This window comes from Periophthalmus magnuspinnatus, chromosome 11 (genome assembly GCF_009829125.3).
Source record: "Periophthalmus magnuspinnatus isolate fPerMag1 chromosome 11, fPerMag1.2.pri, whole genome shotgun sequence".
Taxonomy (NCBI): domain Eukaryota; kingdom Metazoa; phylum Chordata; class Actinopteri; order Gobiiformes; family Gobiidae; genus Periophthalmus; species Periophthalmus magnuspinnatus.
Genome location: NC_047136.2, coordinates 7,458,693 through 7,484,314, shown reverse-complemented (window position 1 = coordinate 7,484,314; position 25,622 = coordinate 7,458,693). Strand labels below are relative to the sequence as shown.

Below are 25,622 nucleotides of genomic sequence, written 5' to 3'. Positions count from 1 at the left end.
AAAAACAATCCATATAACGCAACACTAAACAGAACTTGGAACGACCGGGGTAGGGAGAAAATTACACATACCACAGTCCGTATGAACATACAATAAAAATTAACGCAGAGGGACGTTTTCACATGGGCAAAAAGACAAATTATGTCACTTAATGAAAATCACAATGTGTATAAGGTTAAAATCGCATGAGCTACAGAACTTTATTACTTCAAAAAACGCGTTAATGTAAAGTATACATGTATATATACACATTTTTTTTTCTTCAAAACATTTTACTTGTGGACCACTGTAAAAATTGCTACCCTATTGATAACAGAAAAAGTAAAATATTGTTAAAGCAAAGTTATAACTGATATTGGAACATAGCTGAACATCTTACACCTACATATTATTTTCTTGCAACAAGTTCAAGGAGAGTAGAGGTGATTTTATCCAAGTTCCTTGAGTAATGCGCGGGCCTACTCATCTTTGGCCCCTGCTCCATAGGGTGATGGGATGTGGGTGAGTGATAGTCTGAGAAATCATCAGCTGACTGAAAGTCTCCAGGCCTTGAAGGGTCTTGGTAGTTTCTAGGAAAAGGTGCTGGCTTGTCAAAACCAGGGGCACGCAGTGGATTGTTAGGCCACCTGTGTGTCTCTGTAACAAAACAGACCCTTTTTACAATATGGAAACAAGAACTGGCTTTCTAAACATTTTTCCATGGAGTTGATAAGCAGAACAGGACTGTTTTGAGATGTTGTCACAATTCAAAGTGAGCACCAATATGGACCCATAAAAGTCAAATAGTGATTGGCTCCAGGAATGCTTTGGCAAAATAGGAGCAATACAATTTCTGGTATACATTGTGTGAAAACACACCAAGAAGCATCTGTCAGTGGCTTAACCTGCATATTGTGTGTGTGTTTATATGTATATATAAAATTTAGGTTTTCCTCATGTGAAAGCTCTGAACCTCTAAAATTCAGTGTATTCAGTAATTCAGCCTATGTAGTGAGCTACATAGGCTGCACTAGCGCTGATTAATGATTGGCTGCAGGTGCTTAGGTTTAGGTGGTGAGGATTCAGATCAGATGGAGTCCTTTTAGGTTTAAACCAACAGGACTTCAGCACTGAAAAAATGAGATCCACGTGAGGGTTATTCTACCTTCTGAGAAGCAAAATACCAAATGATGGGACACCATGTCTGTTTTTGTAATAAAGAATAAACCATCATTAGAATTGTTACGAGTAAAAGCTATATTTGATTTGAAGAGGTCTACCTTGTATTTGGGAACAAAATAAATCCAAATATATAAATAACTTTAACGCCATATTGTGGAGACAAGCTGGTGACGAGCCCTCCACCAGAAAAGTTCTATACTGCATCACTGACAAAATGTTTGTAATTACTGGCACTAAGTACATGTCACAAATGCAACAGAGATATAATATATAAACGACCAGGTCAACAAATCTGCAATCTGAAAGTTAAACAGTAATTATAGCATAGTATTCTGGCCTGTCCTGCTCAATTTTAAACTATAGACTAGAATGTTGTGATGTCATATGAATGCAACCTATAATGATCACAACTATATGTAGCTCTTGTGACTACCACTTTTGTTGATGTTTTACCTTGATGCGAGTTTCTGTTGGAATATTGTGTCTCAGAAAGCACAGGATGTTGGTACCCCTGGAAATCTTCACTCATTGCTTCATGTTGTACTGGTCTGGCGTAATAAAAATCGTCTGCCCTTCTGACATCCAGATTTTCTCTGGTCGGTCTCCCATACTGGTCTTCTTGCTGTGGAACTGGCCTCATGTTGTTGTACTCTTTAACAATGACAGCTCTACTTTGGCCAGTTAGCTATAATAGAACACAGTTTATGCTTCCTGTATGCTTAAGTGTACAATAAACATTACATTTATTATATGTAACATGGTCGGTCTTGAACACATACCAAAGCTTTCTCAGCCTTTCTGGCCTTAAATTCTCTCAACACACTGCAGAGTCGATCCTTCAGGAAGTTGGCCTCATCCTCATTTTCAATTTCAATGTTTTTCTATTGGCAAAAAAACAAACATGTTTTTCTTCTTTCTTAATTCAAAGACAATTGGTTTGTAAAATTAATCTCCAAAAATAATTCTTACCAGCATCTCAAAGACATCCCCTGTGCTTTCAGAATGTTCCGCCAGCTGCTCCCTTTGGTAGGTTTCAGTTGGTTTATGGCCCTAATCACACATGAATATGTTGAATATAACAACTGATCACCATGGTCAGATCATTAGCATGTGTTGCAATATCCCCTATAGCTAATCAAGCTGGCACCTTGTGAGGAAAAATATAGGCAGATTTATTGCATTTTCACAAGCTTTTAGGTAAAGGAGAACTGAACACAATGATGAAAATGCAGTCCATTAAATGCTGATATCCATCTCTACTCATCATTATAGCTGAAAATAAAATTTGAAAGACAGAAGTTCAATTTATTTACAGTTATAAGTAAAGTTATAAGTAAACCCATAGGTGCATCCTATTACTGGTAATTGTACAGTGGATGAACGTAGTTGGGGAATGATGGACACTATCATTTCTACTCATAATAAAAACTGCTTACTTTATGGGGATCTGTCTTTTGTGGTTTTAGATCTCGGATTTCATGCCTCAGTGACTTGGGATCTGGTGGTCCATACTCATCAGAAAACCTTACAAATAAAATTTAAACATTCAATATGAATTAACTGCAAAATGAATTTTTAAAAATGTAAAACCACTCACGTCTTTTGAGCAGCTTCAAGCTCCTCTTCTGTAGCATCAGAGAAGCGACTCTTTCTTTTTCTGACCGGCTCTTCACCTCTGGACCCACCCTTGAGAAAGCGAATAAATGGATCGGGAATGTCAGACATTTTCCTGCTCAAGTCTCCAGACCTTGCTGGGCTTGGTCTGCTTGGCCCAGGATTTGATAATGCTTCTTCTGGACGCTCCAAAGTAACAGCACTATGCCTATAATCTTTCATTATTTTGTAGATTTCATGTGGGCTTTTGCCATCTGAAGATGTGGAAAAGCTGTTCTGACTGGCTGCTGGTCCAGTTGCTCTTCCTGATCTCCTCATATGCTCAGGTTGATGGGAATCAATGTCATGAGACCAGTGCTTAGACTTGGCCTGTTTTTCACGTCTGAGTTCCTCAGTATAAAACTCCTTCAGAACATCTTTTTGAACATGTGGCTTTTGAAAATCATCAGAATAAAGTTCTTCTCTTTGACTGTGGCTGTAGTGCCTCCTATCTTGATCTTGAAGCCTGAGTACATTAGAGAGGCCTTCTCTACTCTCGTGCTCATAATCTCTGATGTAATCTGCAGAATAGTCTAAACTATCCCCATGTGGTGGGTAAAACAGTTCACTGTCATGGAGTGGTGCTGAAGTATCTTCATATCCATCTTGTCCAAAGTCAGATTTGTCAGACCACTGCCTCCCTGGATCTTCAGGATAGTTCCCGAATTTGGATGTGGTTGCTCCCACGTCCTGTGTATAACTTGAACCTTGCCCATTATGTGGTCCACCTAGAAGTTAAAAGATATTTAAAACTGAAATTAAATTAAGGTAGATATCAAAACAATCGTCTTTAACCAACTGGCCAATATCCAACCTTGAACAGAAAATCTTGGAAAAGCACGTCTTGTCTTGTTAGGTAATGGCTGGAATGACAAAAATTTATATTGTTTACTTCAATTCATTAGATACTAGAATCCATTAAAAAGAAATTTGTTGAACCTTTGGTTTTCCTGTTCCTTCTTGTCTTTCTGCAATCTCTGCTTTGGCTCGTATCAATTTCCCTGCTATGGCTTGGGGTTTCTGAGGGTCCCAGTTGACTAAGTCAGGACGATTTTTTTCCTACATCAAAAAATAATGCTTAAGTAAAATTTAAGCAAAAACTTTGTTATGCATTAACTCTGAACAATTTAAAAAAACACATTATTACCAGGTATTTTTGTCTGTGTCTACGTCCAATCACATGCGGAACAATTTCTGTGATATATGCATAGACTCTGCAGAGTGTACAGGTGTATCTGATGCCAGAATTTTCACCAGGTACTTCAACTAAATAGTCCAAGCCTGTAGAAGAAGCAAAAAAAACAAAAACAAAAAACATTTACCATAAAGTGTTGAGTTTGACAGTTTCAGACAAAGAAAAGAAGAAATATTTACCAATAATGGGTTCATCAATTTTCAAGTATTCCAGATATTCGATGATGTCCTCAAAGACTGGCACAATTTGTTGTCTGGTGATCTTTCCTGTATGTCAAAATTGAACAATTAGAAATGCAAGACCTATTAAAATTAACGCAATTACCAATATTTTGGATAAGATCTGTTGTAAAAGTGTTTGCTTTTGAAGGGGCATTGTGTGTGAAAAGTAATATACTTTTAAGACATTAGCATTACAAAAAACTGACCTACAATTTTTTGCAGTCTTTGTTAGCACATTCTTCAGTCCATTTGGTCAACCTTCCAGCTAAGGTGGGCTACCAGAATTGAAAAGGAGAATTGATACCAAATGATCTAGTGTGGAAAGCTGGAAGTTTGAACTAGGGAACAGGGAGTGGAATTCAATAGATTTACAATCCCATTTTGAGAAAAGGTGAAATATACTGATGGAATAATTTGACTTGTTTTTTGCTACATGCACATTCTCAAAAAAATTATTAACTTATATATATATATAATTTTTTAACTTAGTTCTTTTAAAAAGGAGACAACTAAAATCCATTGTCCATCCATACTTAACACAGAGCTGAAGTAAATCCTGACAAAAAACTGTCAACATGAAGGCTGGAATTGTAGAGGTAATCCTCTACTTGTCCTACACCGCCCGGCGGTGAGCTCAGCGATGAATCTGTTGCAGTTCACCCCACTGGCTTGGCATTGGAGTGGAGAACACCGTCATCTTCCTTGTCTCACCTAGCAGCGCTGTGAGAATTCTGTTCTTTGATTTCTCCAGTGCCTTGACCACCATCAGCTGCTCCTGAGGGACAAGCTAGAGAGGGCTGGTGTGGATTGTGACCAAGCAGAGAGGATTACTTCCTCACAAACCGATCCTAGTTTATGAGAGCCCGGGGCTGCGTGTCTGACTTTCTGGTCTTCAGTGTGGCTTCTCAAGGAACAGTTAGTTCTTCCTTTTAACTCTCAATACTGCAAACTTCAGATGCAACACTGATAGTTGTGTCCTGCAGAAATCACCAGCCTCATCACAGACAACAGCAACAACCATGTACAGAGGACTAACACAGGATTTTGTAGAGTAACGTTAGCAAAGCCACCTCATGAGGGTGGGGAAGACCAAGAAGATGGTGGTGGACTTCCACAGATGCTACTCTATTGCCCCCATCACCAGTGAACATCCAGGAAAGGGACATTGAGAGAGTGGACTCATACCTTCAGTGTTCATGGGAACAACAAACAGAAGAAGGTCCAGAGGGGGCTCTACCTCCTGAGGAGATTGTAGTCTTTTGGAGGGTCTCTCCTGAGGCAAGGCAGTATGGCATCAGCCATACTGTATGGTGTGGTCTGCTGAAGCAGCAGTATCATGGAGGGGGAGAGGAATAAGATGGACAAGGTCATCAGAATGTCCAGGTCAGGTCTGACCTACGATGTCCTGTGGACTTGGAGTGGGGAACAGACAAACTCACATCTATACTGAACCATGATTGTTGCCTCCTTCAGGACGCTCTGGAGAGCAGCTTCAGTGACAGACTGATCCACTCTCTCTGTATGAAGAATGAAGAGGTTCGACTTGACCTGCCATTTATTCTTGTCCATATGCTATACATAAACATAGTCTGCCACTTATTGTACATAATTGTTAGCCTTGTAGATGCAATAATTTGTATTATTTTTTTAACACCTTTTTACCATTATGAAATCTGAAACCCATGGATTGGATATTTTGAGTTTTTCAGGTGAAGTATAATAAAGCTACCCCTTCAGTAGCTATTATATATTCCATTCTTTGGCAAATGGGCTCTTTAAGCCTGCAGTTTACATTTACACATTGTACATTTGAACATGGGAGAAAGCTGGCACCAAGCAAAAATCTCCAAATTTCCAAGATCATTCCTCTGCAGGTTTATTAAAAGCTTTCATTTTGAGTTTTGGTAACGGGCTCAGAAGTAGCATCTCCGTCATGTGAACAAACCGTATGTGAAAAGCAAAGTGGAAACCAATAACTTGCCTTCCATGTACTTGTAAGCGAGAACCACCCAAATGCACCATCTGTCCATAGTTCCATTTCCTTTGAAGTAGTGATGGCCATCACCACAGTGACTTGAATTGCAGTCCGCCATTGTTGCCTTGTCCAGCAGAGTTCATGTAGGCAATTGCGTAACACATTATGGATGGTACTGTGATAACTAAAAATCAAATCACTGGGCCTATTCCTGATGATTCAAGGCAGGAACTATATGATATGGGGGAAAAAAACAGGAGTGTAGTGCACCCCATAGAAAACTATATGCAGAAGCTCATTACAAGGGTTGTAAACCCTGAATCTCAGAACCTTATTAACCTAAAAGGGCCTATTCAAGAAGAGTAGGATTCTCTGCCTCAGCAGTCAACAAATGAACTCTTGAGTACACACTTGGCCTTGTATTTTTATTTAATTAATTAATTTATTTATTCATTGATTTATGCATTTATTAATTTATTTATTTGAAGGGTATATGAGCCATCTAAACCATCAATCTGAAAGTCAACTTTTTGGTGTATGGTGGAGTAAGACCTCATAATTCTGTGTCCAATGTATGGCAGCAACTGTGCAATTAGGCTTCATTGACAAGTTAAACCCTGCGATGAATAAACCCAGCAGTGAAGCAAAAGGAATGTCAGTTACAATTTTACTTTAAAAAAAATTGTACTTGCCACATCTACCTAAAAATTGTGCATCTTACAGGTGTGGTTCATATTGGAAAAATATGCATGTTTATAGGGTTTGTAGCCCTCATAAAGCCTTTGGAGCCTAATCTCCAATATTGATCTGCATGATATTTTTCCGTGCACATGAACAGCTTTCTTCACACAGCAAAGTGAAATGCTTAGCACCCTACCTGTTCAAATACCGAGAAAGGGAAACACTTGTGCAAGTTAATGCACTGCAACCCAGGTTCAGTTGTGATTGTAGTTACTTTTTTAAAACAGTAAGCTTGGTCTACTTACCCTACCTTTTCAAAAAGGTTGCTTGTTCACAGTATCCGAGGTGCAAACATTGAAGTTTAAACTCAGTACTCAACTTTGGCAGAAACCAAATGGGGGACATATCTTACCAGATGTGAAAATGACTTACCCTCAGCAACCAAGGCCTCCTCATTCTGCCAGGAATAAAAGAACAATCAACAACATTAATTCAATAGTACTATGTTGAGCTTAATACATAATTTACATTAATTTGATAATTGCTTTTAGTATTTTAAATAGAAAAGGTCAAAGACCATACATGGAGTATTCTCCATATTTGGAAAACTAAAATTGATTAATTATGGAAAATCAAAAACAAGTATTTTCTCAGTAGATTCTTTCAAAGTGACATGAACAAATGATAGTGTAGCAGAACATTTAGTGTAAAGATTTTAAGCAGGATGATCTTCCTTTATTGTATAAATGAACAAGTGTCTGTAATGTCACAGACCAGAGCCCAGTAGGCCTAAGTAGCAATAAAAATATACTGATATATATTCCTGAATCAGGCTTGAGATCTCAAGACCTTTGAGCAGATGGAACTTTCAGGACTGTCCCGAGAATACAACGACCCCAGAAACAAAAAGAATCAGATTGTCGGTCAAAGGACACCAAGACAAGCCAACATTTAATTGGGCAAATAAAAGGCAGCATTATTATTTATTTCAAGCAAGTCTGAAATGAGAAAGTTGACTTGCTTAAAGTTTGTATGAGTAATAACTGCAATCCAGTCAGCAGCTCCCACTGCCTTATACACAGGGCCACACAAGGCCCAAACAAAAGTTATAATGGATGATGAAACGCAAGCCGATTAGATTTAGACTGTTTGCAAGCTTTATGCTTATTTAATGAGGTTGCATTGTTTTTACTGTGGGTGAAGATAAGTTGGGAGATAGAGAGCAACACACCAGAAAGCCATGCAGTTTTTAAGGTTGCAAACGTTTTACAAGCAACCATACATGGCATGGCAAAATAAAAACATTGCAAACACATTTTACTTTTCAACCTAAAATAAAAGTGGGCAGTCTGAAAACGTTTCAGACACACAAAATGTATGAAACCTACAACTACTGCACCCCACAATAATCATGCATGAGGCAAGAGTTCCTTTAGAATTATGAAAAGGGTATCATTGAAGATAGGCAGTCCTCAACTGTGGAGTTGCAGTTACCTCAAAAGCGCTTTTATCCCATGAGATGAAAGAAAGTTTCTTAGGTAAAAATCTGTGCATTCTGGTGTGATGAAAAATGGACAAGATCTTCTGACAGAATCAATGTCAAGGCAAGGCCAAAGAGGCTTGCCTCTAACTGTGAGGCTGAAGTCAATGGTGAGATCCACAGGAGGAGCAATGATAAGGGCAGCAAATAACCAGGTGAGGAACTACCGACAAGAACCAGGCTCAAGGATCTTTTGGAGAGAATGGCACAGTCACGGCTCTGGTGGTAGGCAAAGGAAGTATGTTGAGAGCCAATTCAGACTGAGACAAGGACAAGGACAACGTCATCATGACTAGCAGAAACAACAAGACAGAAGGAGAAAAATGTTTCCTGAAGACATGGCTAAACAAAGCATCACTGAGGAGCCATCACATGTCCAACCAGAGAAATGAAAAGTAAAGATTGTTTAAACAAAGCTATAATAACAATAACAGAGAGCTCATCATCATCATCCTACATCCTGTGTAGTATTGGAATCAACAGACATCTAGGGATCAACTCTAGATGTCTGATGAGTGTGACTAACATGTTAACCAATTAGCATTGGCCATTCATTTTTGATTTTGATAACATTGGCCAAATAACTACCTCATACCGTATCTCTGTGTCCACAAACTTTAGACTTAGACAACCTTAATTTAAGTAAATACACTTTAACGGAGCCGTGGGAATCTCGCCAAAGAAAACAGGGCCGACTTCTGCCTCATACAAAATTGATGAACTAAACTAAACTAAAGTGAAGAGAGTCATGTCAACTCTTCAGAGGAGACGCAATAAAAACGTGATTAGTGTGACTCCAAATACAAATTGGGTCCCAGACTTTGAAAATAAAGGTTAAAGGATGCATGGCTATATTAACTTTATTGTTAAAACACGATTACAGTACCTTTAAATGCACTGCTGAAGTCACGTGTAATTTGTACAAAGTTTCCCCCCTGATGGATTTGTTGCAAATCTGTAAAAGACAAACTGAATAAGTATATATAAAAACATTTGCTACTCCATGTACTCCATGCAAAACAGATGTGTCGATAATAACGTTGCTAATAATTTGTCATAATTAGTAGTACTTTTTTACAAACGCATAAAGTAATAATGGCATTTACGAGTGTCGCCCCAAAATAAGCACACAGGGCCTATGCTAGGCTAGCCACACTTACCTCGCAATTAATAAACTCGAGGTCAGTGTTTTCTTCGTAAGGTGTTTCGAAGCCGTCCATCATCAACTATTCACGCTTTGCACGACGTGTATAATGATTATGGGAAAATAAGCTGCTACGGTGAGCAAACAACTACTAGCCGTTAGCTAGTTTGACGATAATCCCGCACGAGCGAGATGTCTGTCATTCACGACCAAATGTAAGAGGTTAATTTTATTCACCACACTGTTGAGGTCAAACAAAGGAATATTATCTCTAAACAATTCGTCGTCTTATTTTTTTGAGGTCGTAACAGCAAACGCTAATCCAAATCTGCGCTTGATCGTCCGTGGCGTCGCGTTTGTTTTGCACGAGTCTACGGGAACCCGTTTGGACAAGAAGCCCAAAGGTAAGACACCCCCCCCTTGCGTCTGCCTATACTGTATTTGTCTATATATCTGTAGCCTATGAAGAATAAAGAATTAATACTGACTCCACGTCATTTGTCTTGTTACTGAAAATGCGCAATTAATACGATAAAGTTGTTGGGTTTTTAAGTTAAAAGAATTGAATGTTATTTCAATATAGAAATGCCACCTAATGGATCGAATTGCAATGACATCAAAGTGCAACTTGAATTGTTTATTTGGTTTTGATAAGCTGTTTTTATGCAAAACACCACTTAGTTAATTTGGTTTTACAGGCACATCTCTTTCAAACTTCTGGTGGCACCATAGTCTATGGGTGGCAACTACTTCTGGCAGAGCTAAAATGAAGCAGATGGCAGTAGACATTAGCCTCTTTCACTTTGTTTTATATGAAAAACAATCTAACAAACAATTCACCAGTCAAATTCAAACGTACTTTAGGTGAGCACATTTGCAGAAACTATGTAGTACATACATTTACATAGGCTACAATGGCTAGAGAACCCATACACAACAGCATTCATGTTAAGCTGGCCATCAGCACATATCAAACTAAGATGTCCAATCTTCATACATGATGCAAAAATACATTATTGACAATTGTTGACACACTAAAAAGCATACAGCTTAAGATGACCTTAACATAAAACACTGCAGATGATGATGATGAGATTATGAGAACATAAATTACAGCAACGTGTAATGATGAATAAATGCGTTAGAAAAAAAATAACAAAACACCTCACTGTAATTACGCTTTTGCATTTGGCAGTAAAATGATGGTTGGAAAATATTAACTTACACTAACATAAATCACTCAGTTAAAACCAAAAGAATATGTAATATGACAGGAAGAAACTACAATAGGGTGAGATGTTTTAACAGCAGTAGGTGGGGAGTCAGTTCAGAGTTTTAAAGCCCTCATGGAAGCTTATTGATACGGGAGCGCAGCTCTTTCCGGACCTGGGTAACTTGTGCCAGTTTGCGTTTATAATCCTACAAAGAAAAACATTAAGCATTAGTGCTTATCTTAAAAGACAATACGCCAACACTATAATAAAAAATTGTTACAGGAGATTTTTTGGGAAAAAAAATCTATACAAGCAGAACAAGTCACTTTATTTGTACATTCAAAGAATACATTTCATTCAGTAGAAAATAAAGCAGGTTGCTTTAAATAAATATTGTTTTCTTGCACATTGTTCAGATAAAATGGTATAGCCATTTTACTGTCATTAAGTTTGCTCAAGATTTATTTTATGTAGTTCATGTAATATTCAAATTTGTGCCAAAAAAAAAATAAATCATTGAATAATGTTTTTTTTTTTTTCCCCATGAGGGAAAGATAAATTATACAAAAAACAAATACATTTTATTTTGTAAGAGCAGAGGTAAAGGGAAAAGACCTAGCAGAATAAAGAACAATTTTCTAAACGCAACAAAAAATGTACGCACTTCAAGTTTTTGCTCATTCTGAGCAAGGCCATCTTTCTGATTTTGGAGAAAAGTTGTTAGCGTGCGGGTCAGTTGTCGTCGATCATCGATCTCTGCTGCCAAACGACCACTGTAGTCTGCTAGCAACATGCATGCCTCCTCAACCAGACGAGAGAGTCTTTCCCCCGACTCTTTATCTGAAGACCAAAGCACAAAGCATTTAGTGCCATTTTGATTAATTTTACTGATATTAACCAAGAGCAAGACATACTGTGGATGACACAGCACATCTCTCTTCAAACTCAAGACTAAAATCTGTTTATCCGTGACCAAGCATGGTGGTACCTGTGATCCTATGAAGCAGTGATGTGTCCTGTACTTCAGCAGGAAGTGATGAGATGCGCTGCCGCAAAACCGAATCACTAGATGCTGCATTTTCTAATTCCTGTAGAGCTCGGATCAACTCTGCTGTCTAAGAATCAAAAAGTTATCACTAGGTGATAAGATTGGCTATGATGATGCTAGGCTACAACAATTACTTTTCATTTCATCTGAAGCACCGATTACTATGGACATAGTTACATGGCAGTGACAAAACAAACTTAGTTCACCTGTGGTGGCTCAGTTGGTGAGCTCTGAGACGCGAAGTCTTCATCATCAGGATGGATGTCCTCATAAGATCGTTTCTTAGGCTTCTTTTCTTCATCTGATATGAGCATGGAACAAGATACAGTTTTTTTGAGTCAGACAGATACAACATTTTTTAACACATATGACATGCATGAACCATTAAAAAAGAAAAATAATTTGTATTAACTTACTTAAGATCTGAGACAGCTGATTGAGCAGGTTATTCTCATAAACCGCTCTTTCCTGCCAAATGGACAACACCCGACTCAGTTGTTTTTTACAGCCTTCCTCACCCTCCCTAAAAATAGTGTCAATGACATTAGACTACAGCTTCAGAAAATGTAGATTTGTCACTTTACCTGTGCACATGTTTGAATGCTTCAACAATAACAGGTGCAAAATCCTGTGTGAACTCTGGTCCTTTCTTCTTACTGTTTTGAATGACATCATTGGCCAAGTAAAGGAAGGTCAATTTACGAGATACCTGGGCTAAAACAACATTTTAACAATAATTAAACTCTAAAATAATACGGTAGGATGTACATGAACAGGTTACAACAGTAGACAAAGTAATTTGCTAAACAATTGCACAACTTTTGTTTCAACAACTACATGGACATTTTAGTTATGCACGTAAATACACAAATACCCAGCTTACTACCACACTATTTAGATAGTCTCTAACCACAAGTTCACTTATTAGGTACAAGACTGGGACTCCACTTAATTAGCTAAACTGTTGTGACACTATATGGCTAAGCTAAAATAGGATGGAGCATTAGCAATATATGCTAAAGGAGGGTTTGTTTTTAGATCAAACCATAAATCAGCGACCACATAATTCTTACCTTTCTTTAGCTCGTTGAACCAAACATTGACAATAGTCTTCGAGTGTTTTCTATGGTGAATAAGCCACAAGGACAATGTTTGCACACTTTGCTGAGAGTTGCTAAGCTCTGATAGTTTCTTCTCTAGAGCCGCTTCAGAGAAAGCGGACATGTCGACTAGTCACAAACGGTGTGAAAGGGGTGCAACTACAAGTTACAAAGACCTATTTGTAAACGTAGAAGATGTGTGCCATCCAATGTATAAGGATTCTTTCCTATATAAATATTTTCAGTAGCTTGTACGAAATCAATTCGGAGCATCTGCAGGAGCTGTGGGCGGGACTTCCTAAATTCTCGGCATTTCGTCCGAGGGCGGGGCTTAGCGTTCCATGTCAATCAAAGCTAACCAACTGCTGCGTGCTGTATTTCCAGGAGAGTGAGTTCATTTCATAATCAGCAAATGTAATTGCAGCAATAAGGCTCAGGACAGTTCCTAAAACAAACCCTGGTCAAAATCTTAACCTGAAAAATATATCGTCAAAATCAACGTTTGAGAGCATAACCACTAACACTGTTTAAATTGGGTTGCCATGGTTGCAATAGAACGTTAAGTCCCGCCCTTGGACGAAATGCCGGGTTTTTAGAGAGTCTAGCCGTGGGCGGGGCTTGGAGTGCACATTTCCGCAACAAAACTGCGTCATCGGTGCTGCGTTTACGTCCAGTGGAACCTCGTCAGAGCATCGGACAACTGCTTCCTACTGGAATTCACATTTTAATAAAATCTTATCTATAGACAGTCTATGGAAATACCAGAAATTCAACCATACTATACCGGAATTAACGATATCCTCAACTAAATTAACTGACACGGAATGTACTAATAACTTAGAAACAATTATTCGAAAATCTAAAACAAGCCATAATAAAATTCTGCCAAGGAGGAAACTATTCTGGAAAGCACATATTGATACTTTGCAGTAACATCACGCTGGGGGTTTTCTACATGTATGAGCAGACCATAGACTGCATAGACAAATAATGCACACGTTAACAAAAACTGCCAAAAAAGTTGTAAGATAGTGTGAAAACTCAAGAAAAAAAATACAAAATTAATTTAAACAAAACATTTTCAGGAGCCCGTGAACAATACAAGTGTTCATCGTGCTGTTTTTTTTTGTTTGTTTTTTTTTGTAATCAAGAAATTGAAGATCTCTTCTGGTTTTGTGAAATCACCACTAACTTCTGAAAAGAAATTCACGATTCATGTCCATTAACTATAGTAACAGGTAGGGAAGGAGTAGGCAGGAACGGCAAAGATACTGCGCAGAACCCTCAAGCTCCCAGGCGTTTGGTAGAGGGCCCGAAAAGAGGATGAGACCACCCGCGGTGGGGATGTATGCATGTATGTATGCATGTATGTATGCATGTATGTATGCATGTATGTATGCATGTATGTATGCATGTATGTATGCATGTACGTATGCATGTACGTATGCATGTATGTATGCATGCATGCGTGCAGGCAGGGCTGGCCCTAGCTTTCAGGGGGCCCTAAGCTGAATTTGTCTCTGGGGTTCCCTGCAGCGGATGCCTCCTGTCTCAGCTATTGGTGATTCATTCATTTGACAACATTATGACTCTGATTTCATCACCTTGACCAGTTGTATTTGTATTATTTATATGACCAACATCAGACTGAAAACATCCAGTTTTATTACATCCATTTTATTTAGACATAAATAAAATGTGATTGTTTGAGAGGAATATTTAGGCTGCTGTAAACACACAAGCCCTGTTTCCAATAAAACTTGACATATTATTTTCAATTTAACTGTATGGGCTCTTGGGGGCCCTCTGGTGGCCCCGAGGCTCTAAGCAGCTATGTAGTCCGCTTGCATTGCAGGCATGTATGTATGTTTAAATGTCTGTGTGTGTATGTATGTATGATATACGCATATATGCGCGCGCGTGTGTGTATATACACACACACATATTATATATATATATATATATATATATATATATATATACTTACTATACACTTTGATGAGTTGAATAAAAATGGACACTGAAATGTTTCAATAAAATATTCCCCAGACCAAACATTAAGAAAATATGTTATGTATTAATTTGTGAAAAGAAAAAATATATATTTATTGATATGTTATACTATATATTATATGTAAATTGTAAAAAAAAAAAAAAAAAAAAAAAAAAAAAAAAAAAATAAAATAAAAATTGCATTTATCATTGAAATATAGTGATTGCTTTTTTATCACTTCAGTGAAGACAGCAGCACAACAGAAATTTTAATATGAACAAACAAAACATTTTGATGAGATGTGACATGAGTCTTTTGCAAACAATAGAGACCTTATTAGTACTTCATTATTTAATACAGAAAAGACAAGACACAGTCTACTGAACACAACATATTCCCTTGAACATGAATACAATTATTTGTACTTATTTGGATAAGTACTTATTTTTATCACTGAATGCAAATCAAAAACAGGGAAGGGCATATAAAGTGTTATTGTTTAGCTGATTAAGGATAATATAATTATTCTCAAATGTTTGTACAGTGTATTGAAATGAGTCCTGGGTTAAGTCTACTTTACAACTGCATCTTGTGCATGTCTTAGTCTTAGAACATGTAACTGCTTAAACAACAAAATATGCCACATCATATTTCACGTGGACACACAAAAAACTAACTTATATTATGATTCAGATTCAATTTCCCCTGAGAACTCATTGTAAAACTCACTGTTAATACGAGGACCTGTGACTGGAGTACAAATTTGACACAGGGTAATATGTAACACTGGAAGATGCCATTTCAGTATCAGCATTTGGAACCCCTGAATAAGGAGGAACACAACAGGGGCCGTAACATGGAGTCATTGCAGACGATTGTGGCTGATATGTTCCCCAATCAGAGCTGTTGACCTGATATGAAGCATAATGGTGGGTGTTTGCTCCATGTTCTGTATAATAACTGGAGTAAGAGTGGCTGTCATGAGGCAGTGTATTATGGGAAAAGGAATTACCTGCCTGAGGGTTTTGTGGGCCCAAACTGCAACCACCCTGGACATGTCCCAGTGAGAACATATTCTGCTGAGGAAATGATCCTGGGGCCATGTGCTCAGGTGGTTGCTGGTAATAAAAAGGTGCACATCTCTCGTTCTCTTTTGTCCCAAGTAACCACGGAAAGCTGTGGAGTAAATATTCACTATGGGACAATGTAGGAGTTTGGGCATTATATGGTTTAGGTGCATATACTTCTTGTACATATTCAGCTTTTGAGTCAATGTTTGTTTTATTAACATTTTGGTCCTCAAATGAATTATTCCATTGTTCATCCATCTCTGGTTTGAGGTAGTTAGGGTAGTCAGCTGGTGAATTCAGCTGATATTGTGATTTGAGGTCATTGTTCTCTGAAGTACTGTCAAAAATCTCAGATGAAGAGTCCAGGGCAAATTCCAGTGGATCCGGAGAAAACCTTGAATGAGGCGAAAGACTTGGATCCGAGCGATCAGTAGGCAACAGTGCAAGTGGCAAATGCAGATTGTCTTTGCTGAAGGAAGTCCTCTCAACAAGCAATGAGCCCTGGGTAATCGGCAGCGTGACCTTGAACACAGGGTTGTTTTGTTTATTAGTCTTTCGTTTCTTCTTTTTTCCTTGTGGAAACTGATCTTCAGCCACCAGTGAAACTTTTTGATGCGAGAACTTGGTCAAGATTTGTCCTACAATGAAATGGACAAATAGCTTTACTACAGTACTTGAGACATACAAGCAATATACTTACGTTTAAAATACTTACGTTTAACAGCTACATATTTCACTGGGAAATCAGAATTGTTTGACCCAAGTGTTTTAACACCTGAAACACAGTTTTTGGCAATTTTCTCCATAGGAATCAGTTAATACATACAGAATGCATAACAAAAATACAGTTAAGACAGTTGCATCAACATGTAAAATAAGTTGTAGTGGCCATCAGTATACTCACAGAATGGAGCAGTTAATTAGGTGCACAAGAATATTTAAGATGGACACAAATTTGTACTTACACCAGTGGTAACTCTTGCCTCTCATTTGAGTACACAGGGCTTCTGGTATTTGCACCACCTAAGAGGCAGTGGGTACACCAGTTCAATTCAATTCAATTAATAAAAACCTTATATAAGGATAATCAATGCCGATACCAAGTGTCCTGCTGTTGTAGCTGACAAAGTTTATTGACAAATATTGGTTAAGATTTTTAAATCAATAGCAAGGCCCTCCAATAAAAACAGACTTATAGAAACAAAAACGTTGATGCTAAAGATCACAAACTTCTTCCATTATAGGCTGATGCATATATAAAGGAAAGAATACCACCAGTATTTAAAATGGTGTAATAGGGCCACTTATAGATAAAAGGGGGGAAATAGGATAGCGAGTTTAAACACACAAATCTGCAAGAAACTGGCAATTTTGCAAGAAAAAAAACACAAATGTACTAGGAAAAAGTGGCAAATTTGTGAGGAAAAAAGCAGGCACAGATAGCCTTGGGCTATGTAAGCTATAAGTGATAGACAAATCCACACAGCACAGAGTTTGGAAATGGCCCATAGGTTTGGTTTAGGGTCAGTTTAAGTCAAGGTTCATGACTCTTTGTATAACAGTTGAAAATGATTACAGCTGAACTCTGTGCTCGTAGCATGTGTCTCTCTATTTACATCTACACAGCTAGACTCTATAGTTGAATTTGGGAAAAAACGGCAAAATACCACTCATAAACTATCTCCCTAGTTTATCTAAGGCAAAAGTCACCCACAGCTTGATCTATGAAGCCATAAGTGATTATTCAACCCATAAGTGCGACACAAAACAAATCAACTTCCTCCACTGGAAGAAACTGCTGGAAACTAATAGGTGTGTCGGTGGTGGTACACTGACTTCATCTGCCATTTTTAGGCCAAGTCCTTGAAAATGTTTACCAACAGCTTATTAACATTCTCCAAATGAACAACTCCTTTGACGGTTTCAGACTCCAGCACAGCACTGACACTGCTTGTCAGAGTGACAAATGACATCTGACTGAACACAAATGAATAACATCTGCAGTTTTTTATCATATAAAACATTGCAAAAAATGCAAAAATTAAAGGTATACTATCTTAAACAGATTTGGAGAGACTTAACCCATGCATTTGTCTCCAGTAGGTTGGACTACTGTAACATGGACCTCAGGAACCAGCCTCCTGCAGGTGCTCAGAGTCAGGACCAAGCAAGAAACTAGAAATAGTCAATGTTTAAATCCAGGCTGAAATCAGTTCTGTATAGCTGTGCATATGACAATGTTTTTTATTCTGTACTCTTTTAATACTTATTTTACTATGATTATTTACAGGTTGCGATTTTAATGTCTTTATTCTGTAAAGCATTTTGAATTACTTTGTGAACGAATTGTGCTATACAAACCTCTGCAGTTCTAGTTCTACTACATGTTTAATTTAGACAATAATGTTTTCATATGTTACTGCAATTTTTTTAAATCCTGTTTTTTAATTTTAGAGATTTAGATTTTGGAGTTTTATCCATAAGTGGCCCCAATAAATCTTTGTAGATATTAACACCAATACATCACTATAATTCATAAATACCTTTAATTTATATGCCTCTTCTTTTTTAGTCAAGTTTTCTGCCAATAATTCCACCTGTGAACTATTATTTAAGTCAACTGTATCCAACTCCTCTGGGTGAGTTTCCATCTATGCAAAGACTTTTTAGTGTACAGTTTGAAGATTTTAAGAGTGGACATTTATGAATATACTGCAATACAAACCAGGTAATTCGTGATATGGGAGGTGCTGGTCAGATGACTAATAATGTCAGATTTATGGGAGCGAACTCGGCAACAGTGGCATAAAAAGAAGTGCGTCTGACCATCTTCACTTTTACACTCGATCACCCTCACAAGACCTGGTGCAAACAAAACCCATAGCAAAAGCAAATACATAAAGTTCATGCTACCAGTAATGACACATTTCTGTTCTTACCAATAAGGGGTGCTTGTCTTCCATAGTTATTGAGAAAGCTGCTGGCTACCAAGGAGTTTGTTGAGCTTTGAGATGCATTACTGTGCTGAGGAGAGTTCTGTAAACACTCTGTTTCAGGCTTCTTCTGAGGACTGTAAACGACTATTCGCTGTGATGGGGACCTGGTCTGTTCCCATATTTTGGATGCAATTGTTTCAGAGATTTCTGGTTCAGTCTCCTTCAGGGTGTCCCTTAAAAAATCTATGACATTTTCTGCTGTGATGTTCAAAAAAGCAATAAAACAAATTACAAATAAGAAAACCCCAACAGGCATAATTGACTAAATGATGCCATGAAATTTAAATACCAAAAAGCTGAAAAGTACACTGACCATTGGTCTGACTTTCCATCTGCTGGTATGACATCTTGTCAAACTCTACCACCTTCAAGTTATGGTATCAAAAGAAATCAGTCACTGATTGTGACTAAAGTAATTTACAGGTGAAGGAATGACGCATACAAATAAAAACAAAGTTTTAACAAACCTGAACATTTCCTGGTCCTTCTTTTCCTTCGATTCTTTTGGCAATGTCCATCAGTGGCCAGGCCAACTTTGACAGACAAGAGTCTTTTCCCAATCCTGAAACCAGTTCAGGGTGTCTAGTTTTCTAATGGAAAAGAACAATTGTTAAAGACAAACTTTTTCTTCTAAATTTTACATCTACATATTGAGACTCACAATGTAATTGTATCTATGCAGGCTTCCCATAATGTGATTCCGCATGTCTGCCATATCTAGGTGACACACACACACCTCACAAATGAAAAATGCATCTCTTTGAGGTGCTCCTCCATTCACACATTCAATTATGCAGCTCAGGCCTGGAGGAATTAAAGACTAAATTAGCAAAAATACAATGTGTAGAATCACAATGTAAAGGATTAGCTCCAAACCTATGAAAGGCTGTAGTCTGTTCTTGTTGTTCAGATGTGCTTTCAGAGAATTAAACAACTCGCTCTCTTCAGACTTCCCTACAAACCAAAAAGGTAGAAATATAAAATTTTTGATCATGGAGATACCTCTGACCCACAAAATAAAAGAACAACCTTGGTGTGCCCCGGCTAACATTCTCTCTCCGTTTGAGGACCTCCTGCACACAAATCACACAATGGGAATTACGGTGTTAAAACAGTAAGTAGACCATTACAGTACTCCAGAGTGTGAACCAAAATTCTGCCCATGAGACAAAAAAAAAATAAAAATAAAAAATAAAGGTTCACCTGACATATCCTCTTCACATTCTTCTCATGTGTCCTTTGTACTCATTATAAAACAATTTATTATTAAATGACAACTAAAATTAAAAAGTGGTAATTCACTCGCGCTCCTGTCAAAATTTCTACGAATTGAAAACAAAACCATAAGAATAAAAACTCCCAGTCTGAAGGGTAAAAGTGCCCGGTGTTAGGGACTCTAAATCAACTTCAGAAATCACTAAAACCAGAATTCTTTAACATGGTTTATTTATCAAAACAGGCACAGTTTCAGCACTTGAACAACATTAGAAGTTCAAATTATGACATTCAATAAAACAATGATGTTCAATTTTAGCGTTGCTCAACTTTAATAAGCCAATGGTATAACTCGCTATATTTATTCACAAGATCTACGTTCCACTGGGGATAGGGGGCGCAATTTGTTTTTAATGTGCCGACGTCTGCAAATTAAGGTCACTGCTTGGATCAGATCTCTTACTGGCAGATGCATAGGTAGTCTTGGTCAACGGAGTGATCAGTTCCTCTGGTTGAGCGAATAACGAAGGGTTAGGCTTAATCCAACGCAGGGTACGGGCAGAAAGTTTTGTCATGAGAGCTGATCTCAAGAGCATCTGGGCACGGGTCACAGGCGGGGTGGACATCTGGGCGCGGGTCACAGGCGGGGTGGACATCTGGGCGCGGGTCACAGGCGGGGTGGACATCTGGGCGCGGGTCACAGGCACCGTGGACATCTGGGCGCAGGTCACAGGCACCGTGGACATCTGGGCGCAGGTCACAGGCACCGTGGACATCTGGGCGCAGGTCACAGGCAGGGTGAACATGTGGGCACGGGTCATAGGCATGGCGGGTGTCTCGGAGATCCGGAAAATGCAGCGTGTGGCGATATGATGTCCAGAGTCCCAGCAGCAGTTGTCAGCGAGTTGGATGGGCCATATTTGTGTGCGTTTAAGAATAGTTACTCCACTTTGAGGGCAAGTCTCAGATTGTTTACTTGCACAGTCTTTAGCAAAAATAAAGGTAACTAGGGATTTTGAAAAATACAGCTATTAAATATTTTGGATTGTTGATTGGTGTTCTGTTGCACGGAGAACCGGCGCAGATGCACGGGGGTTGTTCTGAATGATCTTTATTGATACTATAGGCAAGCAGAGTCTAACAAGTGAGTTTACATCAGGGCTTTTATGGTCCTCCCTTATTGAGAGTCATCAACCACTGTGCACTTCCCGGATCTGATTTACGTGTTGTTATCTGAAGGCTACAGGGGAGAGATATGGCCTTCACCAAAAGAGCTGCTACATTTCAGTTTAATGGGAAACAGAACATTTGGTACATTTGCAAAACAGCAAGAAATGTATTTGTGCACTGCCAACGCTCGTTCATCTCTGTTAATTTGGTTAATGTTTTATTCTATTGGCGAAAGTTGAAACCCTGTTAAACACAGTTATAAGCTCAATTTACGCAATAACTAGAGATCATTCATCACTACATCATTTCATGGACTCGTACATTTATTAGTCCAACATGGTAGATGACTGATTTTAAACAGTCCATAGATTGTAGTGGATGGCAGATTCTTTGTGGTGCCACAGTGTCTTGCTGATAAAGACAATAGACTTTAATAATTGTGTAGTACAGAGTATGAATTGTAAACATACTTAACCAAGAAATTTAAGGACAATATATTATGATGGCTTAAATAAGCGGAGGGTTTTGGTGCACCCACTCAAATCGTTAGTCTGCAGTCCTGCTTTAAGGAAAAAGTGTTATGACGCCAAGATATTAAACAATAATCGTGTTTTTTTTTTTAATCCAATATTGAGATTGTGACCAAATATGTGTTTTCTTCCAAACCGGTGTTATATTCATCAATTCATAAATTCATAAATGCATCAATATTAAAAAGGATGTACCTCATAGTGCTGAATCCAAAATAGGTTTTGATCCGTGTGTGCCACTAGGGGGCAGTACAAGACCACGGGTAGAAGGTCCTATTGAATATTTGGAAAAAATGGCTAACTTCACACCAAACACAACAGTTGTTATGTTGAGGAAGTTATTACCTGACTCATTAGGTATAACGCTATATACCATTATTTGAGCAGTGGTGACAAAAACCTTTGTTCATATGGTTTTAATAAATACAGTATACATTAAGTGACATAGATATACATTAAGTGATATATGTATACGAGTTAATATTATGACAATTGAACATAACGAGCTAACGTTAGTGTTGGTATTGTGTCAGTTAGCATACTTGAGCGTGTCCCGAGGCCAGGCTTCTGATTTCTCTGGTTCATCAAAATGTTTTTTAACAGATGTGTCGCTGCCACACGTGTGATGTTCATGAGTTAACGTTAGCTTACCTGGGCAGCGCGGCCATACAAACATATTCATAGTAGGTTTACTTACCTCAAGTGGAGGTTTCTTCTAGTGTAAATAAATACTTTCTTAAAAGTCAGCTAAACTTGGTCCACAAATCAGTGGTGCCCAGCCGACCCCCTCCACAGTAGTGACGCTGTGCGTGCTGAGCTCGTGCTAACGTGCTAACGTGCTCGTGCTCGTGCTAACCGTCCGTCACCACCGCCCCCAGACTTCCTGCAGACTGCTCCTGATGAGCTGTTGATGAGGATCTGAACAGTCCGGTTAATCATTCAGGACAAACTGATGTACTTGTACCTCTGGCTGTCTCATCCACATGTTTTAATTCGCTGGAGGTAGGCCTAAGTTTATGAGGGTTGTAGGTTTCTGTTCTGTTGAACAGACGCAGAGGCACGGGGATCGCTCTGTTGGACTTTGTTGTAGTTTACAGCAGTACAGCCGGGTTAAAGCCAGCGTCCAGCAATGTTCAAGGCATAGTCAAGTGAGTAGTGTCTTAAGCGATGTCTGAAGCGGAGTTTAGTAGAGTCTCAAGACACAAGTAGAGTCTTGTGTCTTGTGCATAAAACGTTTGGATTAACCCACTGGTGTAAAATTATTTTATAGGCTACAGATTGCCTGGATTTAGGCCTAGGCAAATAAGAGAATCTCATTGTTATGGTCGGTAGATAATTTAAGCATAGGCCTTACTGTTGCCATTTTGAAGTAAGACGTCAAGAGGTTTTTCAGTGCATTCATTTCACTACACAATCACATACTTGATAAAATATATTTTAATACAATAAAACCCAAAACACAATAAGTGTCATTAAACAGCAATGCTGTGGTAATTGTACAGTTTAACAGATTTTACACAAAAAGAAAAACAAACCACATAAATATATACAAGATCAATATATAGACTAGTCTAGTCTACAGCCTGTGGGTAAAGAAGTGAGTTTACTGAACCAGGAAAAGATGATTGTACTAGTATATGAAAGTGATTTAGGGACATCTGGTCACCATAGTCATCAACACTAACCCTATTTACCCCAGACAGTCCTAGTTTTGAGCCATGTCCCATGCACCAGAAATTTCCCACATGGCCCCATTTTTGACCAATTTAATCCACGCCAACAGTAAAGAGGGGCATAAATGTCATGTTTATTCGAAATACAGAAAAACCATACTTGAAAATCAACGGAACACAAAGAAAATGTTCTTAGTCGCACTGATTGAAGAATATGTACTGATTTACAAGTTGTAAATAAGATATGAATGGCTTGAGTACATAACAATTTTCCATAATTGTGCACTCTTTTCACAATTTTAGTATGACCAACCAGTTGGTGTCCCATTTTGATTGGCTGTGTTGAATGTATCTGTGTTTAAATCTGCCACATTATTTGTCCCTGCCACCGCAGCATAGGTCTGTGCCCCAGGCTGAAGTGGTGTGTTGGGATTGAACCACTCCATTACCTCTGGATTTTGAACATTCTGAATAGATGGTTGCATAGATGTGTAATATTGTGCTTGCTGCTGGTGGTGGTAAACTTGACTGAGGTAGGCATTGCTGTATGAATAATGAACATTCTGTACAGCCATGTTTGAATGGCAGCCTGTATTAGTTGGATAGCCAGTGTGGTCAAAATGGCCATACCCTCCTGTGACCTGCATTGTGTTACTAGGATATGCACTCACTGTGGCTGTTGCCGCTGTATTTGAGGGCCCCTGACTGTCTTGAACATTTGCATTCATAATGCTTATATTTTGTCTGTAATCATTCTCTCTTTTAAAATTTTTTTTTGGTCTGTTAGAAACAAGAGAGCAAATTGGCCGCTGCTGATTGGGACTTTGTGATGGCACCATCTGTGTGTTTGAGGTCAACTGCGGTTTGTTCTGCTGTGATGTCTGAACTTGACTCTGCTGGATTTTTGCATCTATGGCACCAATGTTTAATTCCTTTGGCTGGTCCTCCTCATTTGGTGCCTGGACCTTCGTCTTATTCTTAACCTCATGTATCTCAGTTTCTTCTGTTTTAACCTGTGTCTCCTGTAGGTCATTTTGTGATTGCTGTATGACGGTCATTTCAGAGCTCATCATTTTAAGAACATCTTTGCATAGATCACTTGACACAGCAGGTTTTTCTGTATTCTCTTTTGACGTTGGCGCTCCATTCCCAGATGCTAGATAGTTGTTCTTTGGTATTAATACCCGTGTGCCTGTCATGTCTTCATTTAAGATGCTATCCTCTTTAGGAACCGTATCTGTATCAGGTAGGGACCTCGTATCCCATCTCGTGGATTGTAGTGCCTGACACTTTTTAACATTGCTTTCTGATGAGTCTGCTGTACATGACACCTCTACATTTGCTGCATTTTTATTTTGTTTGATTAAATTGATTAACATCTGAAACATGTCCACTTCATTTTGGACATTAGAATCAAGTGCTAGGCTTTTTGCATTATTGTGGTCTGTGATGGAAGTTGCTATAGCAGAAACAGACTCTCCTGTCAAGCCACTGCTATTCTGAGGTGCATCTTCCAATGCCATATAATCTTCAATGCCAGTCTCATGTTTAGCATTTATGCTTGTGTCTTTGAGGGCTGTCAGTGGAGAAGTTGTCCCACTGTCAATAGGAGCAGGAGTCCCAACTGCTGAATCATGACTTAATGGACTAGACACATCACCACCAACTTTATTTAGTGGTTCACAATGTTCTTGATTCTTGGTTTTTGGTGATGACAAGTTTTGATTAACAAAACTGATTGACTGGTCATTCTGGGGGATTTGTTGAAGGAGGTTTTGAGACAGTTCAGTGATTAAAATTTTGGAGTTGTGAAGTTGACTTAACGGTGTGGGGATATTTGCACTAGCTTCATTTACTGATTCCAAAAGCTCTTTCTTCTCATCTTTTGCTGACATAGACATGTTTTGGTTAAAAGCAGAACAGAGTAGTATGTCATCGGGCTGTTTTGCTGATGCAGGACTTTGAGCTGGAGATAAGAGTAGCTGAGTAATATGAGGAGAAGGCATGTTGTCAGACACTGTGGGACTTTCAGCCGAGTTTCCA

The 25,622-nt window shown here is 38.5% G+C and overlaps 3 protein-coding genes across 3 annotated transcripts; all 3 read right to left on the bottom strand.

The window, feature by feature from the left end:
- Nucleotides 1-9: 9 nt before the first annotated feature.
- On the bottom strand, nt 10-9,994 carry si:ch211-13c6.2 (uncharacterized protein LOC100000125 homolog). Its single transcript, XM_033975621.2, has 13 exons — nt 9,587-9,994; nt 9,313-9,381; nt 7,319-7,343; nt 4,189-4,275; nt 3,962-4,095; nt 3,754-3,873; nt 3,629-3,677; nt 2,759-3,542; nt 2,598-2,685; nt 2,131-2,211; nt 1,941-2,042; nt 1,615-1,846; nt 10-636 (listed from the first exon to the last, which is right to left on the bottom strand). Exons 1-13 carry the CDS (start codon nt 9,647-9,649, stop codon nt 389-391), a joined length of 2,082 nt encoding a protein of 693 aa, XP_033831512.1. The 5' UTR covers nt 9,650-9,994; the 3' UTR covers nt 10-388.
- Nucleotides 9,995-10,732: 738 nt separating this feature from the next.
- Nucleotides 10,733-13,248, bottom strand: LOC117378934 (regulation of nuclear pre-mRNA domain-containing protein 1A-like). The gene is made up of 7 exons (XM_033975629.2): nt 12,906-13,248; nt 12,417-12,546; nt 12,249-12,355; nt 12,039-12,133; nt 11,773-11,899; nt 11,449-11,624; nt 10,733-10,989 (listed from the first exon to the last, which is right to left on the bottom strand). The coding sequence occupies exons 1-7, from the start codon at nt 13,054-13,056 to the stop codon at nt 10,915-10,917; spliced, it is 861 nt and encodes a 286-aa protein (XP_033831520.1). The 5' UTR covers nt 13,057-13,248; the 3' UTR covers nt 10,733-10,914.
- Nucleotides 13,249-15,158: 1,910 nt separating this feature from the next.
- Nucleotides 15,159-22,791, bottom strand: si:ch211-199g17.2 (uncharacterized). The gene is made up of 13 exons (XM_055225231.1): nt 22,604-22,791; nt 22,102-22,179; nt 20,021-20,064; nt 19,868-19,945; nt 19,653-19,795; nt 19,459-19,581; nt 19,305-19,356; nt 18,935-19,189; nt 18,721-18,857; nt 18,539-18,646; nt 16,961-17,018; nt 16,711-16,770; nt 15,159-16,633 (listed from the first exon to the last, which is right to left on the bottom strand). The coding sequence occupies exons 2-13, from the start codon at nt 22,104-22,106 to the stop codon at nt 15,657-15,659; spliced, it is 2,040 nt and encodes a 679-aa protein (XP_055081206.1). The 5' UTR covers nt 22,107-22,179; nt 22,604-22,791; the 3' UTR covers nt 15,159-15,656.
- Nucleotides 22,792-25,622: the final 2,831 nt, after the last annotated feature.